This window comes from Equus quagga, chromosome 14 (genome assembly GCF_021613505.1).
Source record: "Equus quagga isolate Etosha38 chromosome 14, UCLA_HA_Equagga_1.0, whole genome shotgun sequence".
NCBI lineage: Eukaryota > Metazoa > Chordata > Mammalia > Perissodactyla > Equidae > Equus > Equus quagga.
In genome coordinates this window covers 17,090,454-17,103,032 of record NC_060280.1, presented here as the reverse complement: position 1 = coordinate 17,103,032, position 12,579 = coordinate 17,090,454, and the positions used below count along the sequence as shown (strand labels likewise).

Genomic DNA, 12,579 nt, shown 5'->3' with positions numbered 1-12,579 from the left:
TCTTGCAGATGGCTGCCCCTTCGTTCTGCTTTTCTCCCTAAGGTGACTGCCAGGCGATGGGGAAAGGCAGGTCTGTGTGACCTCACAGCCTTAGGAACCTGTGTGGGTTGCTCTGACTCACTGAGACCCCACACAGCTGTCTTCCATCATCCGGCTGCTGCTCTCTCTGCTGGCATTTGCAGCTAAGGTGTGCGGCCGGTGTGCTCCATAGCCTAGCCATTCTCTCGGCGTGCTTGGAGCCTGGTGGCCTTCCCTGGCTCACTCTCCTCAGCACATCCTCCATTCTGCTTGGCCAGACAGTTTCCACTGTGAAGCCGCTTCACTCCTCATCATGGGGGAGCCCCACGGCAGGCCCATGGCCAGCTACCTTTGGCAGCTCTGGGGCAAGTGGGCACATCTAGGCTCCACCTGTGTGTGCCACGCACAGCAGATGGAGATGTCGGGAGCCACACTCAGACCCTTCTTCTCTGCCCAGCATGAAGTACTGCCTCGTGTTTATACATAGGGCGCCCTTCCAGCTGGCTTCTTCCCAGAGTTCCCAACAAGGGGCAGGACAGGAGTTCTTGGGTCCCCACTGTTCCTGTCAAATAATATGACATTTCCTTCTCCACTGGGGGCTTCCGAGGCTGGAAGACTGGTGCCCAGGGCTCTCACCTTCTGCTTCGCCTGTCTCTGTCTTCTCCCTCCCATAAAACATGAGGTACCAAGGAAACGGTGCTCCTTTATTTATCTTTTGTCACACGTGCCTTCTTCCTGACCCGACTTCAGATCGAAGCCTGATATGAAATACCGTGGCAACTTCTCTGCTCCGGGATGGGCTCACGGCCCTGTGCCCGGTGTGTTCAATGCAAGGGGCTAAAGGAGTTTAGACAAGGCTCTCCCAAGGCAATAATCTGGTGGATAAGACTTAACTCTGGCTTTAAAATCCTATTTTCAGTATCCGAAAGTCATTATTCCCTGTTTCTTACCCTTTCTCTTTCTTTTATAACAATCTCGCTTCCCCCAGGTAAGCACATGCCTCAGGCCAATTGGGAAGAAGCTTGTGTACTCAGAAGGGGGAAAGGGAAAAGTGTTGTCACAGTCTGGAAACATCCTCCCATTGGCCAGCCACAGCCTCGCTTTGCTTCTGCCTGGTCTCTACCCAAAGGGCTGCAATTTGTCATTAACTGCCACTGAAAAAAGGCTTCTCGTCATCGAGATAGTAGCCACTGATGCAGACGGTTTACTTTGAAACTTTTCTCACAGGTTTCCTTGCTGTAGCTCAGACATGTTTATGGAAAACTTGCTTTCCTTGTTTTGTTGGTTTCTTTTTGCGGGGGAGGGGATGTTGGGGGACCTGGTGGGGCTTGGCTGGTATTCACTTTTTCTCACAAAAGGCTTTTCCCTGTTGCTTTATGTCTATTCTCCAGATGGAGACAGCTGACTGCAGCACAAAGCACCCAGCTTTCTAATCTGCGGCTTGGAGGGTGGTTCCCTGGTGTTAAATTCACTTCCTTGTTTTCTCCATGGAAATTAAAGGGCAGCATAAGTCCAGAGCAGTCAAGAATGCCCTTGCCAAGAGCTCCCCTGGGGCCAAATCTTACCTGAGGCCCAATGTTTTTCTTTTTCTCTTTAGAGAGCCAGAAAGATGAGAAGGATCTCAGTGAGGAGCAAGAAATATTCACCGAGATGATGCAAGTGATTGAGCAAAGGAACAAACTCGTGGATTCCTTAGAGGAACAACGCATCAAAGAAAGGGCTGAAGACCAGCACTTTGAAAGCTTCGTATTCTCCAGGGGCTATCAGCTGAGCAGGACATGAGAAGACCTGAGGCTCCTCCCTCGAAGCAAGCAGAGGACCCAGCAGGCCAGCGCACCTCACACACTCGAGTTCCTCTTGCAGGATTTGTCACACTGGGAACTTAAGTTATACCATACTGCAATTTTTTTTTTTAATTAAAATTCTCTTATATGTACTACAGCTGCCCAAGATCCTTCCAGAGATCAAAGACTCTTGAAATTGGCAGTCAACTTCAGCAGGTTTCTTGGACTTGAGATGACCTTGGCAGATGACCAACATTGTTTTCCCTAGAAAGTAACACAAAGATGGACTTTCCTGCTGCTTTTATCATTTATCCTCCCAATTCATTAAGTTACACATTGTAAGATTTTAAGAAGCCGCCTTTTCATTAGTATATCCGTATTTGCCTTTTTTGCATGGATGATCGGTTTCCAAATGTCACAAAGAAGCAGCAGCAGTTTAAAGATTAGGTTAATATTTAAATTGTGTTTCCAGAGAAAGCGGAGAAACCTTGAGATTACTGATTACATAAAGCAAATAACTCATATAGCAGGTGTTAATTCAATCCAGGGTGAATTTAATTTACCAGGTGTATTTATAAGCCTTAATATAATATACATAAGCAATGAGAGTTTAATAGAACATTTGAGCCTTAATTTTATCAAAATAAAAAGAAGAAAGAAAGAAAAAGGGAAATAAAACTAACTTCATACCAGCAGAATTGTTCATTTTCACCAAATACTGTCGGTTTAGAAAAGCTTATGTTCTCAGAGCACTGTCCTTATGGCCCCTGGAACATACTGAAAAGCATTTTTAGGAAATGAATAATTTTTTTTTTTTTTTTTTTTTTTTTTTAAAGATTTTATTTTTTCCTTTTTCTCCCCAAAGCCCCCCGGTACATAGTTGTGTATTCTTCGTTGTGGGTTCTTCCAGTTGTGGCATGTGGGACGCTGCCTCAGCGTGGTCTGATGAGCAGTGCCATGTCCGCGCCCAGGATTCGAACCAACGAAACACTGGGCCGCCTGCAGCGGAGCGCGCGAACTTAACCACTCGGCCACGGGGCCAGCCCCAGGAAATGAATAATTTTGAAGTGCCTTTTTATAACTGTTGGTAATGGCAAAAAGGGAAACTCTTTCATTTGTTGATAAAATATTGGTGAGGATGGTGCTGCTGTTAAAACCGAACACACTAGTGATCCAAGGCCAGAAACGCTTCACTGGTGGTCTTCTCAGGTCCAAACAGAGATGTGTCTCTGGGACTGTCTCCAGGGATTGCTCAGGAACTCCACAGGACAAGGACAAACCACTTCTGACTCCAAGGTGGAGCCGAGTACAGTGACCCCATTTACTAAATCCCAAATTGGGTCACAGTTGTTTGTTTTTTTTCTATGACGTTTTCAATGTGAAAGGAGAGCTGGGAGCTGGAGTTTGTGCACTGACGTGGAATTCCTGGGATGTTTTGATGGTTCATGTGGGAACCAAAGAGAAGATTTTAAATGGCGATCTGTTGTCATAAAGTATTTGACTGTTTTCCTTTAACAGGATTCTTGGGAGATTCAGTCTGTTGTTGACGAGAGGCAGACTGTAGAAGTCTTTGTTGGATGTCTGGCCTCTCTCATTTCTGCGTGTGTTTCAATGTGTCATTGGACAAAAGGTGCTTTGCCACAGTTGGCTCTGACGGGAGACCTAACTTTCCTCAATCGAAGTTCACCCATGAACCACTCTTGTCTGAGATGCTTCTGTGCACACCAATCTGGCCAGCTGACAAGCCAGAAATTACAAGTGTGACTGGATTTCCTGAGTCAGCCAGCGTTTTGGGTGGTATTAAAATGCAGCCTTTCCATGGTATACCAAGTTCTGAAGGTTGGAGGTCTTTTTTCTTTTCCTTTCTTCTTTTCTTTTCTTTTTTTTTAAGAATCAGGTCTTCTAGTGCCTGGATTCTGTTATTAGGAAATATGTACAGGCATCTTTCCATCTGTCTATCTATCTATGAAAACTGTGCCACTTATGGCTATTTATCTATTTTTATTTATTTGTATATTTAGTGGAAATTGCTAATATGGTTTCCTCATAATTCTAGTTCTCCTGTGTTATAATTTGGAGAAGACTTGTTAGCACTAAGGTATTAGTATATAAGCTATTTATCATTCAAATAACCCAGATGTTTGGGGCAGTGGGTTGTATAGTATTAAAGGTTTATGCAGATTGTCAACATTAATGTTTTCAGCAAACAGGCATTTAGAGATAAGACTACAGATGCTCAGGAATGTTAACTCACTTTAAGAAAGAGATATAGAACTTGTTTTTATTCTAGAATATGTAGAAATAGTCAAGTCCAGTCTTTTCTGTCAGTTATATACAAGTGCATTATTTGGGGCTTGCATACATTTAACAGATGATGCTCAAATGTGCAGTGTCTGGGTTGCTACTGTACAAAAGAATTAATTGCCACTTATTTTAATTTGTTCTCTTTCCATCTAAAAGAAAGATTCTCCCGAAAGGGCCAAGAAAGAAGGTGGTTCTTTGCCCTAGTATTCTGTTAATAGACGAGAGAAGAATTTGTTCACTTCCTTTCCCAAAGACTATGTTCTCTGGTTTAAGACTGAGTCTCACCTGGCCAAGTTAAAACATTAACCTCATACCAGCCTTCTACTTATCCTGGCTTTCAGTTTTACTAGTACATAAAAGTCATCTCAATGATCATTTCCAGAGAGACACAAATATTGTGGCTGTTGAGCTATTTTAAATGATTTCATTCCTCATTCACAACAGAGAATGTTCTAAGACCCTCAAAATGTAAAATATTGTACATTTTGAAGACAGTTTCTTTGTATGCAATGTGAGTAGGATTACGATGAAAACAGAGCTTTCACTGTCCCATAAAAGAACACTTGTGGTCAAGGCTGAACAATTTAGGACTCTGAACAAGACAAGAAGCCCCATCCAGTCCCAGGACATATTTCATAGTCGGTCTCACACAGCTTCTAAGTTAAACCAAAGGGCTCATGATAGTTATAAGCTCAGAATTTTACACAGGTTGGACCAAGGGGACAGTTGTGAAGCTTGCTGTCCCAAACCATTCATTTATTTGTTTAATAAACATTCTCCGAATACCCGTGGGGTTCTGCAACCCTGTGTTAGGTGCTGGGCTACAGAAAGAATAGTATTCCTCCACCCACAAATAAGTACAAAGATAAAAAAGGATCACTGCCAAAGAAATACAAAGAACTATTTTTATTATAAGCATCAACCTATTCTGCTCACGTTTGTTTCACACATAAAGACTTAGAGCCCCAAGTATTGTAGTGCCTCTTTGGCAATAAAAACATGAATAAGTTCGTGTTTCTAAAACTGTGAAAAATAACATCAGGTTGTACTGTTTCATTTAAACCTTGACGTTGGCAGCGTCAGGCTGCTTGGACTCAATCAATGCTGAGATGCAGCATGTTAATTGCAGCTGAGAAAGGAAGTGGCAGGTGTTTCCAGCTCTGATGAGCTGCAATGAAATTGATGTTTTCTGCATTCTGGAGGCAATTGACAATTCAGCAATGTCTGTCTTCCCAGGAAGCAGATTTACAGGTTTTTCCTTCCAAACTGAAAATGGCAGCGTGTCCCACCCAGGTGGCTGATCAGAGAAGTCCCTCAGCAGGCAGAGGTGGCAGGGGGCAGTGGGGCTGCCACAAGAATGGTGAGGGGCAGTCATCGGATGTGGTGAGCTCAAATGTGGGAGTTTATTGTAACAAGAAAGTTCACGTAAGGGGAGCGTGCGCTATTTCACCGACTGTTTATCTTCTAACCTCACCGCTGAGTAGCTTGTAAAAGATTAATTTGCTCCAACAATTGGGAACTATTCATGTGGATTGAAATGTGTTACATGTGCACTGCTATAAATACTGAAATGAACCAAAAATAAATGCTTTTGTGTCTAAGGCATCAAAACATTTTCAAGTGGGCCTGGTCTGGCACCTCTGAGGACAGCGTCCATTTCATTTCTTTCTTTTCAGTGAACGAAACTGGGCAAAGCTTTGATTTCATGTGGGAGCCTGTGAATTAACGTTCGATACTTTATTCCCACTGGGGCACCTGGAGGGACTTACCTGACCAGAAAATTGGATCCGGGAGGAGGTGTGAAGAAGGCTCACCTCAGGTGTATTCTCTCAACAAAGGAAGCTATTCTCAGAGCTGGGGAGGGGGAGAGACGGGGCCTATCCTAGTTCTGCCTCCCTGTTTCTCTTACCTTCTTCCCTCGTGCAGCTTGGTTTTGTATTTCAGTCACTCAACAGGGATGCTCCCATCTGCACAGAACTGGCCTCTTTCTTCAACTCACACTCTTTCAGGACCAAGGGGTTTTTTTGGTCTGTTTTTTCTGTGTTCTTAATCCCAGCGCATGCACATTTATGAAATGTGAGCACGTAATACACCAGAAATGAATGCCACATCAGGTTAATCAAGCAGTCAGTCTTCGTCATTCGCGAGTTCCCCCATTGTTTGAAAGATTTTGTGTGCTGTTGGAATGTTTGAAATGATTCATTTTTTTTTTTTCCATTGAATATCGACAAAAAGTAAACATTACTGCAGATGAGGGCTCCTGTTCTGCCGGTGATCACGTGCCAAAGGAAAAGCCCCAAGGAAAGGCCAGCCACCCTCCATGGCGCTTGGCAGGTTTCTTTGCGCCCTTGCTGGGCTGTCTGCCCTCCTGCTCACAGAGCCGCAGATGCGCAGCCTCCAGCACATCCCTCAGCGGCCACTCGCCATCCCTTCAGGGCACACTCCCTCTCCCAGCTCATTTCTAGAAATAAAAAAAGCAAACCGATGCTGTCACGGCTCCCCTGAGGAGCCTTCTGACCCTGGTAATGGTAATGATGCTGTGAATTCAGCTCTCCTCACCTGCCAGGTGCTGTCATAAGCCCTGTAAGTGCATTACTCCATTTAATCCTGTAAGTAAAATCCTTACGATTAACATTACCCGATTTTGAGATGATAAGACTGACACACACAGGCTCAGGGGCTTACCTGGTAGTCCAGGTAGACAGTAGTGACAGGAGCTGGACCCCAATGCAGTCTCCAGAACCCAGCCCTCGGCCACCAGGCTGTTTAGCCTCACTCTGAGTCCCCAGCCAGACTTGCACCTTTGCTAATCTGTTCCTTCCCTTCCTTTGCTACATCAGCTCCCACTGCCCCGGCCCCCAACACACCAGTGCCAGCCCTGCTCAGGGGGAGTCGGGGAAGAGAACCAAAGCTGCACTTGGCAGTGTGTGTGTCTCCTCCTATATTGCTATAGTCTATAGTCTCTCTATAGACTATGCCTCTATAGTTTCCTTCTAAATATACTCTAACACGAAACCTATCCTTTAGTACTTACCTAACTTGTGCCACCCCTCACAAAAATTGCTCAATAAACATGATACTCTAGGAAGATGCCTCGTGTTTATCCTGGGTGATCAAGTACCCCTGACACACTGTCACAGACCCCCAGGGAACATTTCTGCCCCAAATTGAGCAGCGTGGCATGGCATAATCAATCCCCACTCCCAGGGAAGGGAACCAGGAGCCCAGGGCTGAGGGAGTGGGTGAGGAAGAGGATGGAGGGAGTGATTTAGGGACCAGCTGAGAGCAAGATGGCTTTTGCAGGCCCTTAGAGAGACTGTGCAGAGGGGGGAGGAGGAGCAGGGAGGGTAGGGAGCAGGACAGGGGTCACTGAAAACGGCACTCATGGTCCTGTGTGAAACTAAACCTGACACTGGGGCACCGGGTCCAATACACCTGTGGCTCATGAATCCTGTTCCTTTCCTGTCTCCAGAATGATAGAAAACGTTTCCATAAGAATTTGGGGAAAGTGTGTGTGTGTACAGTAGTCCCCAAACCATAAGTGTATGATTTGAGAACAAATCAATAGCTAAAGAAAAAAGCAACAAATATAATCATTCTAAACACAGTAACCAGAGCTGAGTCACTGATTCAGGGCTCTAATTCCAGCTCTGCCATTGCTCTCTGGATGACCTTGAACTACTGAATTGTGCCTCAGTGTCTTCACCTGTGAGATGGGACTGACCCTCCCGCTCCCTGCCTCCCTGCCTCCCTCTCTTCCACCCTCCCTCATAGGCTCCTTGCAGGAGTCAGTCTGCTGTACATAGGCTCTATTTAAAATGGAAATGGCTAGACTAAAACTTTGTAATTAGAGTGGCCATGGTGAGTCCTGAACTGTTCAAATCCCAATAGAAACGGAAAACATCACCTCAAATCCCAGCAGAACAGGTAAGAATGGGCAGTTTCCACAACAGGAAAGGCCCTTCTCAGAGCACTGCCTCCTCCTCTTCAGGACGCTCTTTCTGCACTGGCCTCTGCTGACCAAATGTCCAGCCTCTTGCAGGCCCCTTTGGCCAATGGTTCTTCAAGCAGACCCTGAAGTCACCATCTGGCCCTGGTGACGTGGTTCCATCTCATTGTCAGAGGTAATATTTCCAACCTTCCTCCCGAAAAGAAAACATCTAAAGGATAAATAGCCTTAATATCTTCCCCAGCAGAGACGGAAGCAGCGACTCTTGCTCCTCCAGGCCACATGAGTCTGGAGGTGGGTGTGGGAGGAGGGTGGATGACAATTGTGACAAAGAAGACCCTGCTCCTTCAAGCACACTGGCCTGGGAAGGGGTAGGGGAGCCTTGGGAGTAAGTCAGTGCCTGTGACACAGACACACACAAATAGAGTCCTTGGGACTCCACGTATCCTTTCCTGTCTGGGTCTGAAGTGGCTGACCACTGCTCCTTTCTGTGCTTAAAAGCTTTGCTCCTGCTGCGGTTCCTCTGGAGTGTTCTCCATTCCTCTGCTAGATCACTTAGGTGTGAGCCACTGATCTTAGAGCGTCCCCTCTACATGCTCAGGTGAGGAAATCCTGCTACTAATGTCCACAGCTCCTTACTAGACTCCTGAAGGAGAGGTAAGCAGGTCATCTGTCTCTGAGAATTTGGGACACATTCCCCCATGGCCAGACCAGAGGCCATTTGAGTGGCGTCATCCTGTATGATCCTCAAAAACGTCCCCACCCTCAGTCCACCATGTCACAAAACAACTTCCCCGACCCTGATGCATTCCCTACCCATCAAGAGAAGCCCTTGCTCCCCCACCCCACCCTGCCATCTGGGCTGCCTTAACCCAGGCAAGTAGCACTCTTGAAGGACATGCTTCCTGGTAGCCTGGGCTTCAAAGACCACTGCTCATATCCCAGAGTTCCCAAGGGGGACATGGCGGGGAATTCTCACTTAAGACTCTCACTTGAGAGCCATTTTCTCTCATATATTCTTTTCAACCAGAGAGCACATCTTGCTTTCGGTGATCAAAGAGGTCCCCAAGAGGCTCTGGCTGGCTTCTCCCCACCACCCACCCCACCCCCGGGCTGCTTTAATGTGGTCAAACAACCTCTGAATACTCACTGGGATCCAGACTCTTTGTAAAACCTTCTTCATGATCCATAGGGACCTTCCATTTTGTCCTTTAGATGGTGTACTAGTTTCAAAGGGCTACTGTGACAGAGTACCACAAATTGGGTGGTTTAAAACAGCAGTTTATTTGCTCACAGTTCTGGAGGCTAGAAACCCAAAATGAAGGTGTCTGCTGGCCATGCTCCCTCTCAAGCCTCTGGCGGGGGATCCTTGGTCACCTCTTCCAGCTTCTGGTAGCTCCAGGCACTCCCTGGCTTGTGGCAGCATCACTCCAGGGGCCACCTTCCTCCTGTCTGTCTTCACATCGTCTTTCCTCTGTGTGTGTCTGTGTCCAAATGTCCCTCTTCTAAGGACACCAGTCTTGCTGGATTGGTGCCTACCCTACTCCAGTGTGACTTAAGATGCTTTTGAACATAACTAATTACATCTGCAATGACCCTATTTCCAAACAAGGTCACATTCTGAGGTCCTGGGGGTTAGGACTTCAACATGTCTTTTTTAGGGAACACAATTCAACCCCAAACTGATGGTATTCACATTTGATAAATGTGAAACTTTCCCCAGGCCTATTTCAGTTTGAGTTTTACCTAAATTTGATTTGAGATGCGTGGTCTACCTCTGTCCTGGGTTTTTAACCTATAAAACAAAAGAGAAGTCACGCAGCAAGATCAAAAGAGAACAGAATACAAAAGAAAAGTTGCCTTAACTACGACAGACAGAGATTCTAAGTACAGTTTATGAAACCTGTCTGCATGGAGCACGCAGACTCCAGTTTTGCCTCTTATCTTAGTAATTGGGGTGATTCTTTTACTGTTCTTTTAATGGTTACCCTAGAGGTTGCAACACGATTCTTTGGTTTATCAAAGTCCAGTATAAACTGTTACTTTTACTTCTTTCCAAAGCCTGGACCTTGGAACACAACTCCGTTTACTTGCCTCCCATGTCAAATGCTTTTGCTTTTGTGTATTTTAATTTGATGTGTATCTTTTTAAGCTCCATAAGACATTACTGCTATTTTATGTAGTTAACATTGTTTTACATGCGCCTATATGTTTACTTTTTTATTTGTTCTTTATTCCTCCCTCTGTCACCAAGTTTCCATCTGCAACGATTTTCCTCCTGCCATACTCTTTAGTGTTTCCTTTTGTTTGGGTCTGCTATTAACAGTTTTTCTCAGTTGTGTTTTTTTTCCTTTTTCTGAAAATGCCTTCATTTTCTCTTTGTCAACTGGAGTCGAGTCTTTTGGATCCCAAACCAAAGCAAGGGTGACTTACCAGGGGCCCCTCAGTTTGATGGCGCCTGAACTTTTGTCTTTGTATTCTTGTTAGGTTGGCACCTGCCCTGCTCAACCTCAGCTTCTCTGCTGCCTCTTCTGAAATGGGCAGATGCCCCTACGGAGAAAGTCTCATGTGACGGGCTCACCTCCCTGGGATCTTCCTTCTAGATCTTGGCCCTATAGGTGTTGTCAGCTTTCCAGTGCTCTCAAGCAGATGATTTTACATTCTGTTCAGCCTTCCAGTTTTTCTCAGCAGGGGGCTTGGCCTCTCCTATATAGTCTGATGGTATAAGTCCGAACATCCTTTTCCTGTCTATTTGTTAGGAAGATTCTGGAAGCCGTCACATAACACTTTGCTTACATCCCATCACTCAAAGTTTAGTCATGTGCCTGCAGCTAGCTGAAAAATATAGTCTTTCTTCTGAGGGACCATAATCCTAGCTGAAGATTGTGAGTTCGATGGATATTTGGGAGAACAGAATCTTGGGGCTATAGTATTAGTCTCTCAGTTATTGGCCATGTGATCTGAAGCAAGTTATTTAAACTCTCTGAGTTTCAAGTTACTCTCCTATAAAATGGAGGTCATGATATCATGTATGGGTCTCAAAGGAGATCCTCATAATCAACATTTATTGAGCTAAGCCTTGTTATCTGCTGGGCACTGAGCTGAGTAGTTTGTTTATACTGACTCTCTTGGTCCTCCCAACAACCTTATGAGGCAAGCACTCATTTGTTCTCATTATGATGAGAAAATTGAGGCACAGAGGGGTTGTATGACTTGTACAAGATTATACAGATATTTGGCTGCAGAATGGCATTTGAACCCATACCCTTCACCACTACATGGTCTTGCCTTGTAAATCGCAAAGCCATGACTGTTGGAATTGCTGAGGGGAGATGACAGGACCAGGATGGGAACGATGCTGGGTGGCACATGTTTAGCTAGAAAAATGGTCTCCTAAAGGAAGGTCTGGGGACAGAACTGGCCTAGTTTGGGACCTATGGATTTTTGAGTGATGTGGGCTACCCAGGGAGTTGGAGAAGGAGACCACAGAGATAGAAGGGACCCTACAGAGCATGTCGTCCCATGGCTTCAATTTAATCATTTTTGTGATAAATCTATGAACTTTGTTGAAGTACTTTACACATACAGAAAATTGCTCAAATTATTAAGCGCATGCTCCATGAATTTTCAAAGTGAATACAGCCATATAACCAGTACCCAGATCAAGAAATAGAACGTTACCAGCTCCAGTAACCTCCCTCATGTCTCCCCTCACTGCCCCTGCCCCCTTCCATTCACTGTCCCTCCCAAGATTAGTCATTATCCTGACTTCTAATGGGTTAGTTTTGCCTGTTTTTGAACTTTGTATGATTAGAACGATAGAGTATATGCTCTTTTGTCTGATTTTTTTCACTCAGAACTATATTGAGATACATTTCTATTGCTGCTTGTAGCTGGAAATTGTTCATTCTCACTGCTGTATAATATTCCACTATGTAATTATCACAATTTATTCATCGATTCAACTGTTAATGGGCATTTGAATGGTGTTACTATGAACTTTCTAAAACATGTATCTGCGTGCACAAATTTAGTCATTTTTGTTGAGTATAACCTAGAATTGAAACTGTTGATCATAACGAATGAGGGACGTTCAGCTGTAGCAGATACTGCCTTGGCTTTGCTTTACTGATGATGGAAATGAAAGTATAGGAAAGGCAAAGATTTGTCCAAAGTCACCCAGCTACTGAGCCAGGACCGGAAGCTGGCTAATTCTCTCCAAGGGCAGTTTGTCCAGGTCTAGATTTCAGGGAGAGACTGGCCTGGGGATTCAGCAGAGTTTCACAGCAACACATTTAACTCATGAGCTGTCCTTCTCATCTAACCCTTGCGTAACATGACACCAATGACCAAGCATGAGAGGGGCTGCTGAGCAGTGGGGCCGTAACTGTAAATATCCATTGAGATTGGGGAGAGCTGGCACATCTTCTCTGCATCTCATCAAAGAACAGCACGTGTGTGTCCCTGATTATGCTAGATTTAGATTCAGCCTACTTCAGTGCCAGGCCCTGTGCAAGGTGCTTT

The 12,579-nt window shown here is 45.0% G+C and overlaps 1 protein-coding gene across 10 annotated transcripts in view; it reads left to right on the top strand.

Annotated features, from left to right (window-relative positions):
• The window catches only part of MICAL2 (microtubule associated monooxygenase, calponin and LIM domain containing 2), a 220,409-nt gene extending 217,804 nt beyond the window's left edge, over window positions 1-2,605 (top strand). For all 10 annotated transcript variants that reach the window (XM_046685201.1, XM_046685200.1, XM_046685202.1 and 7 more), the window contains one exon: window positions 1,616-2,605. In XM_046685201.1, coding sequence (XP_046541157.1) covers window positions 1,616-1,800 — 185 coding nt within the window. In that variant the 3' untranslated portion in view covers window positions 1,801-2,605. The remainder of the gene's footprint in view (window positions 1-1,615) is intronic.
• The last annotated feature ends 9,974 nt before the right edge of the window (window positions 2,606-12,579 follow it).